The sequence below is a fragment of the Budorcas taxicolor genome, chromosome 2 (assembly GCF_023091745.1).
Source record: "Budorcas taxicolor isolate Tak-1 chromosome 2, Takin1.1, whole genome shotgun sequence".
NCBI classification, from domain to species: Eukaryota; Metazoa; Chordata; class Mammalia; order Artiodactyla; family Bovidae; genus Budorcas; species Budorcas taxicolor.
In genome coordinates this window covers 43,546,567-43,564,120 of record NC_068911.1, presented here as the reverse complement: position 1 = coordinate 43,564,120, position 17,554 = coordinate 43,546,567, and the positions used below count along the sequence as shown (strand labels likewise).

General features: G+C 38.6%; 1 protein-coding gene across 1 annotated transcript; it reads right to left on the bottom strand.

The window, feature by feature from the left end:
- Positions 1-15,452: 15,452 nt before the first annotated feature.
- Positions 15,453-16,379, bottom strand: LOC128070246 (olfactory receptor 140-like). Its single transcript, XM_052663559.1, has one exon. The coding sequence runs from the start codon at positions 16,377-16,379 to the stop codon at positions 15,453-15,455; it is 927 nt and encodes a 308-aa protein (XP_052519519.1).
- Between the last annotated feature and the right edge of the window lie 1,175 nt (positions 16,380-17,554).

The following is a 17,554-nucleotide window of genomic DNA, read 5'->3' as shown; positions in this document are numbered from 1 at the left end:
CTCAAGTAATTTCTTTTCCTACTAACTTTAAAGTAGAAAATAGCCTTCATTTTTTTAGTCCCTCTCATCCTCTCATGTTGGGGTAGACTAGTTGATTTGAGATTTTGAGAGATATTCTTGTGCTGTCTTTCTTCCACGTCTGCTTTAAGCCTCACAAAAGACCTACTTATAAATTTATATCAGTTCTTAAAAGGATATCATCTTTTTCCCAATAGAGTTAAATGTCCCTAGAAATTTATTTACAATATTTAACATTAAGTCATAGAACCAACTGTAATATGTTTAAGACTGATTCTTTCTTAATTAAAATTTTAAACTAAATTTTAAAATAAATCTGTATGTAAAGATACTACAAACCACATCACACATTGATGTTAAAAAATGTGGCAAGGGTTAAAAAAAAAGGTTACATTTTCAGATTACTGACATCAACAGCAAAATATCAGCCTGAACATTTTTTTTCCCCCATTGGAGAATAATTTAGCATGTATTTTCCCACTTGCCATAGCAAGGTTTTCTTTCTTTTTGTCTGCATGTTTAGTCTCTCAGTCATGTCAGACTCTTTGCGACCCCATGGACTGCTGCTTGCCAAGTCCCTCTATACATGAGGATTCTCCAGGCAAGAATACTGGAGTGGGTTGCCATCCTCTCCTCCAGGGGATCTTCCCAATCCAGGAATTGAACCCAAGTCTCTCTCATTGCAGGCAGATTCTTTACCATCTGAGCCACTAGGGAAGCCTTTTCTTTTTCTTTTTCTTTTTCTTTAGTACTCAATTCATTCTGTGTTGGTGTTTGGTTGAGTATATAAACATTTGCCATCAGTTCAGATTGATATATAAATGTATAACCAATTATTAAATTGAATTTAGTGTGTCTATTTCAGTACACAAACTATGCTATCGGTGGGGCTTCCCTGGTAGATCAGCAGATAAAGAATTTGCCTGCAATGCAGGAGACCCAGGTTCGATCCCTGCGTTGGAAAGATACCCTGGAAAAGGAGCCTGGAAAAACCTATGGACAGAGGAGCCTGGCAGGCTAGATTCCATGGGGTCGTAAGTTATCAGACATGACTTACTGACTAAATCTCACACACACCATGCTATGTGTGAGGTTATTGCAATTAATAAATGGGTGAAATCATATAAAAGTTTCCCCTTGCAGGGATTTTATATTATTACAATAGATTTGACAAAAAAGAAGGAGAAAGCTTAATTTTAAAGTAGTTGCAGTCTTATCAACTACAAATTGGTACTTGTGGTGAGCACTTGTCATTTACCTCCACAAGGATTAAATCACATGCTGCTGCCTTCAACACATTCTGAAAGGAGTTCAGGGTGGAGAGTGAGGCTCTCTGTTCTCAGGAGAAAACTGAGAATATGCCGGGGTCCAGCCCTGGTGGATCCAGGGTAATTGAAAGGGGAGACTGAGTAGGCGTCCTAGGAAAAAACTTTTATTTAATTAAAAGTATAAAGAGAGATTAGAAAAGGATAGTGTAGTAGAAAAATTAGTGGAGAAAAAGAGGCTGAATAACTTGGTTTACATGGAATACCAATCACCATCTACGTAGGCCACAGGCGTCTTTCCGTTCTCCTGAAGGAGAGGAAGCACTGAGGCCTCCCCAGTCTGATATTAGAAGCGCAGGCAAAATTAGCAGGTTTGGTGAGTACCCACGTACCAAATGGAAATTCAGCCAGAAGGGGAAAGAATGACACAGGGGAATCAGTATTTCCAGAAACTAATCCCATTTCTTTATTTTTCAGGTTTGCTTATATACTCTTTGTTATACATAGGGATGAATACAGAGTCATGCAGGGGTCAGCAGACCTGACCCTTGTCAAAATCAGGTGCTTCATATAAATGTATACAAAGGTCTTATGGGTTTTACATCATCTTCTGGCCATGAGGCCTGCTGACATTTTACGGCCCTTTCTGATAATGGTCAGTCAACCAGAAAACTTATTTTTTCCAGGGGTGATTTTTTTCTTAAACTAGGCACCACCCTCCAAATAAAGTTGCATTCCTATAGGGTGAAGGTGTAGTGGGTTACAATCAAGAAAGGAATTTACTTAGCCTAAGGTTTAACATGATTAATCTTAAAGGTTAATATTTATTTCTCTTATGTGCTAGTTATATTCATTATAAGGGCAGGGAATATGGAGACTTAGCAGCAAATATTGGCTCAACAAATGAAAAACCCTTCACCAATATAATTTCTGATCCACCCACTAATACTATACTAATAATTTTGTAACTTCTCAAAAGAATCTGTATATAGAAAGTTTTAAATCATCTCGTGCCTCTCACGGTTGGGAGGCTGTAAACAATCACATGTGGCCGGACAAACCTATTCAGGTAGGCTAGAGAACGTTCAGAGGAGTTTGTAAGTTGAAACACTCTTGCCACGCCCAGGAATTTTTATTAACTGGAGCTGCAAGTTAACTCCTTCTCCGAGAGAAATGGTGATGGGGGAGAGACCCCCGTAAAGTCAGAAGTGTAGGTGAGAGCATAAATCAGACTCTGGTTTTGGGGGTAGATGCTCGGGAACAGGGGGTTTCTTGAGGCTCGATCCCACCTTTGCATATGCCAAAGCCTCCTTCCTCGTGACCTTTGCCATGGGCGGAGTTCCTCATGCTGGATCCCGGCAAGAATAGGTTTTCAGATGGTTAGATACATTCAGGAACTGATTTTATGAGTTAAATTTTCCTCATATCTAGAAAAACACTAAGTTCCTTCATGGTGAGATCTGGTCCTTGTGACTAGCAAAAACCTTCTGCAAAAAATACATGCTCAATTGCATGAACTCCCCTTCACCTAAATTACATGTATAATGACCTACCCTCCCAATCTCTTTGGAGCAGCTTCTCAGCTATCTGAGGTGCTGTCTCTCAGGCTGAAGTCCTCATTATGCTCCAAATAACACTTGCAACCCTCACACTGAGCTTTTTTTTTTTTTTTTAATCAGCATGTCTTTTTCAGTGTTTCTAAGACTAGACATGAAGTACTGTGACAGAAATAAGAGGCATCCATTCTACCATGAACAATGTAATCAATCATGGCCAAACCTAAAAATTGTGCTTCAGATGAGATCCAAAAGATAGAAAGTGGCTTCCATTAGAAGCACTCTTACAAGCAGTAAAATTGAGTAAAAGGTAATTAAGTGAAATTATCTTATTTCAGAGATGAACTGGTTTATATGTAAAAACACTAAACACTTAACAAGAATTTTTATTCCAATACTATAATACAAAGCTGTAGTCAGAGTGTGAGTTCTTGCCTTGTTCCTGATTTTAATGGAAAGCTTGTCAAACTTTCAATGTTGAGTATGATGTGAGGCTGTGCGTCTGTCTTGCACAATCTTAATTATTATATTAATATGTTGAGGTATTTTTTCTCCTCCAAATTTGATGAAAAAAATATTTTTACCATGAAAGGATGTTGAATTTCTTCATTAAATAATACAAAGAAGGAAAAAAAATTAAGAAAGAATACCATTTATAGCAACTTTGATAAGAACAAAATAATTGAGTAAACATAAGTAGGGATGCAAAAGCCTTGCACACTGAGAACTCCAAAACATCACCAAAAGATGTTAGAGAAGGTACACATAGATGGAAAAATGTTCAAGAACTAGAATATTTCACATTATTAAGATATCAAGATGACCTAAAGATCTACAGATTCAATGCAATCTCTATGAAAACTCCCCAAAATTTTTGTTGGCAAAAAAAAAATACATCCTAAAATTCATGTGATATGTCAAGGGACTCGAGATAACCAAAATGATCACAGGTCTTCATTCTAAAACATACTATAAAATTATGGTAATCTGGAGCATGTGACACTGGCATCAAGACAGACAGAGAAGTTGAAGTGGCTGTAATAGTGGAATAGAAAGACACTGAATTCATGTCCTCCCGTAGAAACCCTAAAATTGCAACTATTTTTGAAGCCACTGTTGATGAGAACAACCTGAAGACTAGCAGGTATTCTGTTACTAAAAGCATAAAGCAGGAAGTACACAAAGACCAATAGGACTTGGGTATACAGGCTAGAGTCAAGTCTCATACCTCAGGCAGGCAACACACCTATGGGGGGCAATCCAGTTGTAGAGCTTCTCCCAAAGGAGCATATGCATCTGAGCCCCTCATAGTGCTACTCAGCCCAGGGTTCCTACACTTGGAAAGTGAAAAAAATGAAACTGTTAGTTGCTCAGTTGTGTCCAACTCTTTGTGACCCCATGGGCCATAACCCACCAGGCTACTCTGACCATGGGATTCTCCAGGCAAGCATACTGGAGTGGGTGGCCATTTCCTTCTCCAGGGGAGCTTCCTGACCCAGGGATCAAACCTAGGTCTCCTGTATTGCAGGCATATTCTTTACCACCTGTGTCACAGGGGAAGACTGCTGCTGCTGCTGCTGCTGCTGCTGCTGCTGCTGCTGCTGCTGCGTCGCTTCAATCATGTCCAACTCTGTGCGACCCCATAGATGGCAGCCCACTAGGCTCCTCTGTCTCTGGGATTCTCCAGGCAAGAATACTGGAGTGAGTGGCCATTTCCTTCTCCAGGGGAGCTTCCTGACCCAGGGATAAAATCTGGGTCTCCTGTATTGCAGGCATATTCTTCTCTGTGCCACAGAGGAAGACTAAACACCCCCTAAATTGTAGGACTTTGAAAGACAATGAGGATTCTTTTTCAGAGAACCAAAGGCCTGTAGAAAACAAAGATTTCTTACAGGCCACACATAAAATCACATACAGTCCAAGAAGAAATAGAACTCAGAGGAACCTGAGTCAGACAGCTTGCTGATATTGGGCAGAGCCTCCCAGAGAGGTGGGGAAAAATTACAATTCACCTTGAAACATAAGTACTAGTAACAAACATTTTAGCCAGCTATCCCATGACAAGGACATGGTGCTGACAAGCATTGCATTGTAATCCTCACCTAGCGTTTCAGTGGTGGAACCCAGTCCCAATCACCACCTAGGTGACATCAGTCTTGAAAAACTCCAGACCAACCAGCTAGTTGGGCAAGGACACAGCCCACCCACCTGCCATTGGGCTGGCTATCTTAGGACACCTTGAGCCCGTAGCAGATTTGGGACCCACAAAGCAGATGGCCGGCACCAGCCCTGCATCCCTTCTTCCCTATTTTTCAGAGTTAAATATTTCTGTCTCCTAATCTGGTGATCTTTACATTTCTCAAGACAGTTAATACCATTGTGTCACATCCATCCTCAGGAGAGTTGATGTTGCAAAGGATTTTAAAATGTTCCTCAAGCATAAAACTAAGAACTAAATTCTTTCTCACTGCATAGCAATTAGTATTCTCAAAAAACATGTTTCAGATTAGAAATGCTCAGGGTTATAGTCTTCATTCTTTTTCTACTTTTAATGGTAAATAAAATAAATAAAAATCAGTATCCTGCATTTACAACACACTTCATGGATTAAAGCTGTTTCATTAATGTAGCTGAACACATGCTACAGGGAAGTCTGAGGACAGATGTTCAGTTTTACTGAATAGTATCATCACTGATGATGTCCCAACCTCTGTGTTTGGATGAGCTTTGCTAGCATTCTAAAGTTAACCCGTGGTCTTACCTAAAGGTTTAGACACAAGTTAACAGTATTCTCCAATTATTTTTTTCACTGTTGTCCCTTAAATTTCCTTTCTTGGAAATTCTATTCTCTTAACTAATTCCTCATTTAAAATAGCAATACCACAAATATACTATCTATGTATGTGTTTATGGGTATCTGTGCATTATTTATAAACACAGTAAGAAATTTTCACCCCAAAAGAAATTATTTTCATTTTGTGGTAATAGATAGTGCCTAAATTTAAAATACACATTGGGATCGCATGTACACCCATGGTGGATTCATGTCAATGTATGGCAAAACCAATACAGTATTGTAAAGTAAAATAAAGTAAAAATAAAAATTTTACAAAAAAAAATACACATTAGAAAAAATAAATAAATAAATAAAAGAAAGGGGCATAATGTGTTTATTTAAACTCAGACCAAACCAAAACTCTTGCTGTGCTGCAAATAACTACACAGATCTATATCCAGCTAGTCTTACCTTATCACACTCTTTAAAAATATTTTTCATCCTACCTGTTACTAACAATATAATATTTTTCATTTATTTTTACATTATTCAGCTCAGTTCAGTCGCTCAGCCATGTCCGACTCTTTGCGACCTCATGAATTGCAGCACACCAGGCCTCCCTGTCCATCACCAACTCCCAGAGTTCACTCAAATTCACATCCATCGAGTCTGTGATGCCATCCAGCCATCTCATCCTCTGTCGTCCCCTTATCCTCCTGCCTCCAGTCCCTCCCAGGATCAGAGTCTTTTCCAGTGAGTCAACACATCGCATGTGGTGGTCAAACTACTGGAGTTTCAGCTTCAGCGTCATTGCTTCCAAAGAACACCCAGGACTGATCTCCTTTAGAATGGACTGGTTGGATCTCCTTGCAGTCCAAGGGATTCTCAAGAGTCTTCTCCAGCACAACAGCTCAAAAGCATCAATTCTTCGGTGCTCAGCTTTATTCACAGTCCCACTCTCACATCCATACATGACTACTGGACAAACCATAGCCTTGACCAGACGGGCCTTTATTGGCAAAGTAATGTCTCTGCTTCTGAATATGCTATCTAGGTTGGTCATAACTTTCCTTCCAAGAAGTAAGCGTCTTTTAGTTTCATGGCTGCAATCACCATCTGCAGTGATTTTGGAGCCCTCAGAAAGAAAGTCTGACACTGTTTCCACTGTTTCCCTGTCTATTTCCCAATAAGTGATGGGACCAGATGCCATGATCTTAGTTTTCTGAATGGTGAGCTTTAAGCCACCTTTTTCACTCTCTTCTTTCACTTTCATCAAGAGGCTTTTTAGTTCCTCTTCACTTTCTGCCATAAGGGTGGTGTCATCTGCATATCTGAGGTTATTGATATTTCTCCAGGCAATCTTGATTCCAGTGTGATTTTTTCCAGTACAAAAAAGATTCATGACCCAGATAATCACGATGGTGTGATCACTCACCTAGAGCCAGACATGCTGGAATGTGAAGTCAAGTGAGCCTTAGAAAGCATCGCTACATCGAACATAGACTGGCGATTTGGGATGCTTGGGACTGGTGCATGGGGATGATTCAGAGAGATGATATGGGGTGGGAGGTGGAAGGGGGGTTCAGGATTGGGAACACATGTACACCCATGGAGGATTCATGTCAATGTATGGCAAAACCAATACAGTATTGTAAAGTAAAATATAGTAAAAAAAAAAATTTTTTTTTTTTTAAGAAAAGAAAGCATCACTACAAACAAAGTTAGTGGAGGTGATGGAATTCCAGTGGAGCTATTTCAAATCCTGAAAGATGATGCAGTGAAAGTGCTGCACTCAACATGCCAGCATTTTGGAAAACTCAGCAGTGACCACAGGACTGGAAAAGATCAGTTTTCATTCCAATCCCAAAGAAAGGCAATGTCAAAGAATGCTCAAACTACCGCACAATTGCACTCATCTCACACGCTAGTAAAGTAATGCTCAAAATTGTTCAAGCCAGGCTTCAGCAATAAGTGAACCATGAACTTCCAGATGTTCAAGCTGGTTTTAGAAAAGGCAGAGGAACCAGAGATCAAATTGCCAACATCCCCTGGATCATCCAAAAAGCAAGAGAGTTCCAGAAAAACATCTATTTCTGCTTTGTTGACTATGCCAAATCCTTTGACTGTGTGGATCACAATAAACTGTGGAAAATTCTGAAAGAGATGGAAATACCAGACCACCTGACCTGCCTCTTGAGAAACCTATATGCAGGTCAGGAAGCAACAGTTAGAACTGGACATGGAATAACAGACTGGTTCCAAATAGGAAAGGTAGTACGTCAAGGCTGTATATTGTCACTCTGCTTATTTTACATTATTATTATCCATCTATTCCCCTGGAATCTTATTTCCACATAAAAATAACCCTTGATCTTTATCATGTATACCCAGGTCCCATAACTCTCTGTCTCATTGAATAATCAGAACAATTATGTGGGGATAAACTAAAAAAGTCAAAATTTCCAAAACTGAATTTCTCATGAAGCCTTTTTTTTTTTTTTTTTTCCTGCCAATAATACATGTTAACACTATGGCATAGCAAGGTGAAAAGCTCTATGGACATAGTACTTACTTAACTATTCAAGGTTCTAATCTCATGCTCAAACAGAATGTCAATCTCCTCAATGACTGAGTTGCTTGTTTTCAACTAAGCATCTCTTTCACCCAAGTGGCACTTCCTTTGAAACTCAGACATTTGAATTCCATTTATTGAGTCCATTTTCATGATGCCCATGAAAGTAATATATCTGCAGAAAATAGATCATCAGATGACTTTTCCTTGATACTGGAGGGGTCACGTCTTAGTGACTGAGCATGAACACCAGCAAGAGCGAGGGGTCAAGAGAGTGTAAGTAGCCTGGTAAATGAAGGTCAGCAGAGAAAATAAGAAAGATAAACTAAATCCCCGCACCCCTCTCCTCTGCCAAAAGAGAGTAATGCCTCAGTGACAGTCTTGACAATGTGGCCAGTGGTCAGACCCGTGTTTTGACGATTTCTTGTCATGACAGGAGGAGTTCTGTGAAGTGAGGTGAATACAGAAATTCAACCCTAAGAAACTTCATATTCTTGCTTAGCTTTATTGAGTTTCATTTCCCTCTTGCATACAATGGAGTGAAACTTGATCAACTAATAACTGTCCCTACAATAAGAGAGTTTAAGTTTGTAAAGAACCTGTCAAAAATGTATGCCTCATAGTTGGCCTTCAACAATAGTGAATTCACTTCACTCACTTAATGCCTCCTAAAATTTTCACCAAATAAAAATTCCATATTAAAACAAAGTATCCTTATACACCAGATCCAGACATTCTGTCTCATTAACTTTTTAGGAGTAACATCACTATGCCCTATATATATATATATATATGAATCAGAGTAGTCGCTTGGCAGTTGCTTCTCAGGAGATATTATCAAGAATGAGTGAAAAGGAATTTCTAGAGGAGATTTAAACTTACAACCAGCAAAACTTCACCCACTGAGATTCCATACAGCCTACAAATCCTTCTTCAGTTCTGACACCTTCCAAGTTTTCTGTTGAAAATTTTTAATTCATACAGCATTAATTTTCTAATTCCTCCATTGACCCTCTGATATAGCCCCCTAAAACACAATCATTGGTCTATTTCCAACTTCAAATCTTCCCTTTGGTCTTAGAGTAGAAACAACATTTACTCAGGACTTTTTTATTCACTGCTCTTGGATTAGTCTCATCTCTTCTTATCTCCTCATCATAATAAACCACATATCATTTAGTCTTGATTTGTTGAAAGGTTCATTCCTCACCAGAAATTTCAAACGACCATTTTAATAGATTAAATGCTGATTCTATCATCTTCCAGGCCTAGACATTGTGAGAAAAAGTGCTATTTCCTATGAATTTGAGATAATTATGCACAATTTACTAAATACCAGTACCCCAGTACCATGCTCAAGCATTACTCTATGTTCAAATTATGGAATAAATAGCTCCAGTTCATCACTGAGTCTAAGAAAGTGACATCTGTGCTAAATAACATGGGTTTCTGTGTTGCAGTCAGAGAAGTTTAGATTTATAGTTATTAATAATGTAAGATGACCTGGTGTTCACCATGTATATAGAGGAGCATTACAGGTATTCCCAGTTTTCTGAAGTTAATTTAAGCACTTGGTGTTTATGAAGAACAACATTAATATTTGATTATACTAATTTTTTTAAAATGGAGTTTTTACAAAAGTCAACACACAAGATGCCATAATCATACAAATGTTGGTGAGGTTTTAAGTATTTTTTTCTAATTGAAGCACAATTAATTTGCAATGTTGGGTTAGCTTCAAGTGCACAGGAAGGTGATTTATTTATAAATATACATATATATGTATATATATATATATATATATATATATATATATATATATTCTATTCGAGATTCTTTTCCATTTTAGATTACTATTACCATACTAATGTTTCTTTGTAAAAGTGAAGTGGTATAACTTGAACTTTCAAAAAATGAATAAACTTGTACTGCTGAAGTATATCATAACATGTGAGACAAAGCTACAACACATTAACACCATCGTCACAAAAGAGGTAAATCATTAAGATCACAGATAATTTTCTTATCTACATAAAAAAACATACCACAGACAACTCATTTGAAAGAAATTGAGTTAGAAGACCTACCTAGGTTGAAAGTTTGTAAGGCATCTGTATGTCTTCTTTGGAGAAATGTCTATTTAGTTCTTTGGCCCATTTTTTGATTGGGTCGTTTATTTTTCTGGAATTAAGCTGCATGTGTTGCTCATATATTTTTGAGATTAGTTGTTTGTCAGTTGCTTCAAGTGCTATTATTTTCTCCCATTCTGAAGGCTGTGTTTTCACCTTGCTTATAGTTTCCTTTGTTGTGCAGAAGCTTTTAAGTTAAATTAGGTCCCATTTGTTTATTTTTGCTTTTATTTCCAATATTCTGGGAGGTGGGTCATAGAGGATCCTGCTGTGATTGATGTAGGAGAGTGTTTTGCCTAAGTTCTCCTCTAGGTGCTTTATAGTTTCTGTCTTATGTTTAGATCTTTAATTCATTTTGAGTTTATTTTTGTGTGTGGTGTTAGAAAGTGTTCTAGTTTTATTCTTTTACAAGTGGTTGACCAGTTTTCCCAGAGCCACTTGTTAAAGAGATTGTCTATAATCCAGATGGCTAACAAACACATGAAAAGATGCTCAATATCACTCATTATCAGAGAAATGCAAATCAAGACCACAATGAGGTACTATTTCATGCTGCTCAGATGGCTGTGATACAAATCTCTACAAGCTATAAATGCTAGAGAGGGTATGGAAGAAAGGGAACCCTCTTACACTGTTGGTGGGAATGCAAACTAGTACAGCCACTATGGAGAACAGTGTGGAGATTCCTTTTAAAACTGGAAATAGAACTGCCTTATGACCCAGCAATCCCACTGCTGGGCATACAAACCGAGGAAATCAGAATTGAAAGAGACACGTGTACTCCAATGTTCATCGCAGCACTGTTTATTATAGCCAGGACATGGAAACAACCTAGACGTCCATCAGTAGATGAATGGATAAGAAAGCTGTGGTACATAATACAATGGAGTATTACTCAGCCATTAAAAAGAATTCATTTGAATCAGTTCTAATGAGGTGGACGAAACTGGAGCCTATTATACAGAGTGAAATAAGCCGTAAAGAAAAACATCAATACAGTATACTAACGCATATATATGGAATTTAGAAAGATGGTAATGCTAACCTTATATGCGAGACAGCAAAAGAGACACAGATGTATAGAACAGTCTTTTGGACTCTGTGGGAGAGGGCAAGGGTGAGATGATTTAGGAGAATGGCATTGAAACAAGTATAATATCAAATATGAAATGAATTGCCAATCCAGGTTCAATGCATGATACTGGATGCTTGGGGCTGGTGCACTGGGACAACCCAGAGGGATGGTACGGGGAGGGAGGAGGAAAGGGGATTCAAGATGGGGAATATGTGTATACCTGTGATGGATTCATGTTGATGTATGGCAAAACCAATTATATGATTATCTCAATAGATGCAGAGAAAGCCTTTGACAAAATTCAACATCCATTTATGATAAAAACTCTCCAGAAAGCAGGAATAGAGGGAACATGCCTCAACATAATAAAAGCTATATATGACAAACCCACAGCAAACATTATCCTCAATGGTGAAAAATTGAAAGCATTTTCCCTAAAGTCAAGAACAAGACAAGGGTGCCCACTTTCACCACTACTATTCAACATAGTTCTGGAAGTTTTGGCCACAGCAATCAGAGCAGAAAAAGTATTAAAAGGAATCCAAATTGGAAAAGAAGAAGTAAAACTCTCACTCTTTGCAGATGACATGATCCTCTACATAGAAAACCCTAAGGACTCCACCAGAAAATTACTAGAGCTAATCAATGAATATAGTAAAGTTGCAGGATATAAAATCAACACACAGAAATCCCTTGCATTCCTATACACTAATAATGAGAAAGTAGAAAAAGAAATTAAGGAAACAATTCCATTCACCATTGCAACGAAAAGAATAAAAGACTTAGGAATATACCTACCTAAAGAAACTAAAGACCTATACATAGAAAACTATAAAACACTGATGAAAGAAATCAAAGAGGACACTAATAGATGGAGAAATATACCATGTTCATGGATCAGACGAATCAATATAGTGAAAATGAGTACACTACCCAATGCAATCTACAGATTCAATGCAATCCCTATCAAGCTACGAGTGATATTTTTCACAGAACTAGAACAAATAATTTCAAGATTTGTATGGAAATACAAAAAACCTCGAATAGCCAAAGCAATCTTGAGAAAGAAGAATGGAAGTGGAGGAATCAACATGCCTGACTTCAGGCTCTACTACAAAGCCACAGTCATCAAGACAGTATGGTACTGGCACAAAGAGAAATATAGATCAATGTAACAAAATAGAAAGCCCAGAGATAAATCCACACACCTATGGACACCTTATCTTCGACAAAGGAGGCAAGAATATACAATGGAGTAAAGACAATCTCTTTAACAAGTGGTGCTGGGAAAACTGGTTAACCACTTGTAAAAGAATGAAACTAGATCACTTTCTAACACCGCACACAAAATTAAACTCAAAATGGATTAAAGATCTAAATGTAAGACCAGAAACTATAAAACTCCTAGAGGAGAACATAGGCAAAACATTCTCTGACATAAATCACAGCAGGATCCTCTATGATCCACCTCCCAGAATTCTGGAAATAAAAGCAAAAATAAACAAATGGGATCTAATTAAAATTAAAAGCTTCTGCACAACAAAGGAAACTATAAGTAAGGTGAAAAGACAGCCTTCTGAATGGGAGAAAATAATAGCAAATGAAGCAAATGACAAACAACTAATCTCAAAAATATACAAGCAACTTATGCAACTCAATTCCAGAAAACTAAACGACCCAATCAAAAAATGGGCCAAAGAACTAAATAGACATTTCTCCAAAGAAGACATACGGATGGCTAACAAACACATGAAAAGATGCTCAACATCACTCATTATCAGAGAAATGCAAATCAAAACCACAATGAGGTACCACTTCACACCAGTCAGAATGTCTGCGATCCAAAAGTCTGCAAGCAATAAATGCTGGAGAGGGTGTGGAGAAAAGGGAACCCTCCTACACTGTTAGTGGGAATGCAAACTAGTACAGCCAGTATGGAGAACAGTGTGGAGATTCCTTAAAAATTGCAAATAGTACTGCCTTATGACCCAGCAATCCCACTGCTGGGCATACACACTGAGGAAACCAGACTTGAGAGAGACACATATACCCCAATATTCATCGCAGCACTGTTTATAATAGCCAGGACATGGAAACAACCTAGATGTCCATCAGCAGATGAATGGATAAGAAAGCAGTGGTACATATACACAATGGAGTATTACTCAGCCATTAAAAAGAATACATTTGAATCAGTTCTAATGAGATGGATGAAACTGGAGCCGATGATACAAAGTGAAGTAAGCCAGAAATAAAAACACCAATACAGTATACTAACACATATATATGGAATTTAGAAAGATGGCAATGATGACCCTGTATGCACGACAGCAAAAAAGACACAGATGTGTAGAGCGGACTTTTGGACTCAGAGGGAGAGGGAGAGGGTGGGATGATTTGGGAGAATGGCATTGCAACATGTATACTATCATGTAAGAAACAAATCACCAGTCTATGTCTGATGCAGGATACAGGATGCTTGGGGCTGGTGCACGGGGATGACCCAGAGAGATGTTATGGGGAGGGAGGTGGGAGGGGGGTTCATGTTTGGGAACACATGTACACCTGTGGTGGATTCATGTCAATGTATGGCAAAACCAATACAGTATTGTAACGTAAAATAAAGTAAAAATAAAAATTTAATAAAAAAAAATAAAAACTACATACATCAAAGGAAGCCTTTGACAAAATAAAAAGAAAAAAAAACCAATACAATATTGTAAAATAATTAATCTCCAATTAAAATAAATAAATTTATATTTTTAATAAAATAAAGTTTGTAAGGGAACTTCATTCTAGAGTTATAGATTCTGGGCACACTTTATGGGAGAAGCATGTGTGATGTGAGGCAAGGAAATCAGTAAACCTGTTTTGGCTTCAATTTGCTTCTCTGTAAATTGGGAACAATGATAATGAAACTACCAGTTTTGGTTCTGGATAAATCAACTGAAGTGAATGTGCCTGGTAGATAATAAAGGGTTCACATAATGTACTTATATGAATCAGATCTACAGAGCAACAGGTTTGGAAATTGACCATATGCTTTTCTGTTGAGATTTGCAAGAGATGTTTACTCTTATTTCAAATTGTTCCTCAAGTCTTGGTATAAAAAATGAAAATGTTTTATTTATATTCAATAAAAAATGTGAGCCATAGGGATATTTTAGAAAAAGAGAGCAAATAAATAGTAATTTCAAATTTTCTGCTTTATCTTCTCTATTAAAAAGGGAATTAGAGATAGATTGTAAAATATTATTTCCTTTTTTTGTCAGTGACAGTCATTTTGCTTTTGATAAATCCATAGTGCAGGGGAAAAATTAGCTATTATCCCCTCATTCAACTCCCTCTTCACCATGCATTTACCTTATATTTCTATCCAATGTTTGCTTTACCATAGGGTAAGTAAAAATGGGGGAAAAAATGAGATTAAGGTCCTATGGGAAAGCCAATTTCATCAAAGTAACATATATGAGAAATCTGAAAAAGCAGCAGTAAGACTGGAGAAAAACTTCTTACTCTACAATCATCAAACTGTGAGTTTAATGTTCTTTTCATTGCCCATTCTGAACCTATGAACACTGAAACTTTGGCAGTGTACATTAAAATATCAGTATGCTTAGAATAATGCCTGCTGCTACTGCTACTGCTAAGTCGCATCAGTGGTGTCTGACTCTGTGCGATCCCATAAACGGCAGCCCACCAGGCTCCCCCGTCCCTGGGATTCTCCAGGCAAGAACACTGGAGTGGATTGCCATTTCCTTCTCCAATGCACGAAAGTGAAAAGTGAAAGTGAAGTCGCTCAGTCATGTCCGACTCTTCGCGACCCCGTGGACTGCAGCCCTACAGGCTCCTCTGTCCATGGGATTTTCCAGGCAAGAGTACTGGAGTGGGGTGCCATCGCCTTCTCCAGCCAAGATTAAAAAAATCAACAAGTGTTAGTTTCTGGATCTCTCTCTCTCTTTTAATGATCTACAGAATTTCTTACTTTTCTTTCACACTTTACAACAAGTATAGCCCTCTAAATGTATATAAACAATCACTTTCTTGCCAGTATGAACAGCCTAAGTCACTCTTCTCTTCAACAAATTCCTGATGGCATTTTTCACCTCTGTGTTTCTCGCTGTGTAAATGATGGGATTTAACATGGGAGTGAGGATTGCAAAGAACATAGCCACAAATTTGTCCACAGGGTAAGTGACCACAGGTCGCATATAGGTGAATATACAGGGACCAAAAAAGAGCACCACTACCGTGAAATGGGAGCCACATGTAGAGAGGGCTTTGCGTCGTGCTTCAGAGCCATGGGATTTCAGAGAGTGCAGGATGACTGTGTAGGAGACGAGGAGCATGATAAAAAACACTAAGCACATTCCTGCAGTGTTAGCTGCCACCATGATGCCCAGCTTGTAGGTGTCACTGCAGGCGAGTTCCAACAGTGAGAAGAAATCACACATGAAGTGATCAATGACGTTGGGACCACAGAAGGTCAAGTTGACAATGAAAAGAATCTGCACGGTGGCATGCAGGATGCCCCCAATCCAGGCCACCATCACCAGGAGCTGGCAGAGCCCCTGTCTCATGATGGTCATGTAGTGCAGAGGCTTGCAGATGGCCATGTAGCGGTCATAGGACATGGAAATGAGAAGGATGATCTCTGAACCTCCCATTATGTGTTCCAGAAAGATCTGAATCAGGCAGCCACTCCAGGAGATGGTTCTCCTCTGGTACAGCAGGTCAGTTATCAGTTTGGGGGTTGTGACAGAGGTGAAGATGCCATCTATGAAGGATAAGTGAGTGAGAAAGAAGTACATGGGAGCTGAAAGTGTGGGGCTGAGGGAGATGGTTATGACAATGAGCAGGTTGGCCAACACAGTTAATAGGAAGATAAGTAAAAAGACAATGAAGAGCATTTTCTGCAAGTGTGGATTCTGTGTGAGTCCCAAGAGAACAAACTCAGTCACGTTGTTGGGAGGTGTGAGGACATCCATTTAGGAAGTAATACCTTCCTATGTCCTGAATTATCTATAAATAAGTAAAAAAAAAATGATATCCATTAACCATGAAAGAAATTTGATCTGAATTTCTTACAACAAAGAAAGAATGATTATTTTACTGTGGAGCATGTCCTTGTCACTTTTGTCTCAGTTCTTGTTTCAAGCCTTTTTAAAAATTTTTCCAGGATGATTTCCATCTCTACAGACACCTAGCACCTGTCACCTGTTAAACACCCATAGAGCAATGTTTGGTGTGTAATGTATTGAGAAATCAGTGTTCTGTCTACATGAGATCTAGATTCTTCTATTATTTCAGCTCAAAGTGATTCTGCAAAGTCATCTCAGTGCCTCATGAACCCTCCTCTCTGTCCATCAACTTACAAATTATAATTCTCAGATGTATCTTGTAAGTTGAGAAGTGCTACACACATATAAGAGTTATTTTCTATTCCATGTGATTTACATTTGAAATGTCACCTCTAACTGTGGAAAGAAATATACCATCAACAAGTGTCTATCACAAGCAGGGAACAAAGGGAAATACATATGTCACTGATGACACACTATGCTTGGAACCATTCAGAACACAAAGATTTTCAGCTCTGTTTCCACTCTTACCATGCACATCTGCATGCTAACTCACTTCTGTTGTGTCTAACTCTTTGTGACTCTATGGACTATAGCTTGCCAGGTTCCTCTGTCCATGGGATTCTCCAGGCAAGAATACTAGAATGGGTTGACATGCCCTTCTCCAGAAGATCTTCCCAACCCAGGGACTGAACCCGTATCTCTTATGTCTCCTGAATTGGCAGGAGGGTTCTTTATCAGTAGCACCACTTGGGGCTCTTACCATAGAATCTGCTACTATGGCTTCAGTGCCTGAAACCTATTAGGTGATGAGCAAATGTTTGATAAGTTGCCATTCACCATGGGCAAATAGGGCTTCCTTGGTGGCTCAGCTGGTAAAGGATCTGCCTGAAATACAGAAGACCTGGGTTCAATCTCTCGGTCAGGAGGATCCCCTAGAGGAGAAAATGGCAACCCCCTCTAGTATTCTTGCCTGGAGAACCCCATGGACAGAAAGAGCCTGGCGGTCTATAGTCATGGGGCTGTAAAGAGTGGGACATGACTGAGAGACTAACATGCATGGAGAAATTATGACTGCTTCC

Excerpts from the sequence above, each read along its gene's own strand:
- LOC128070246 (XM_052663559.1), bottom strand. The coding sequence starts at position 16,379 with ATGGATGTCCTCACACCTCCCAACAACGTGACTGAGTTTGTTCTCTTG.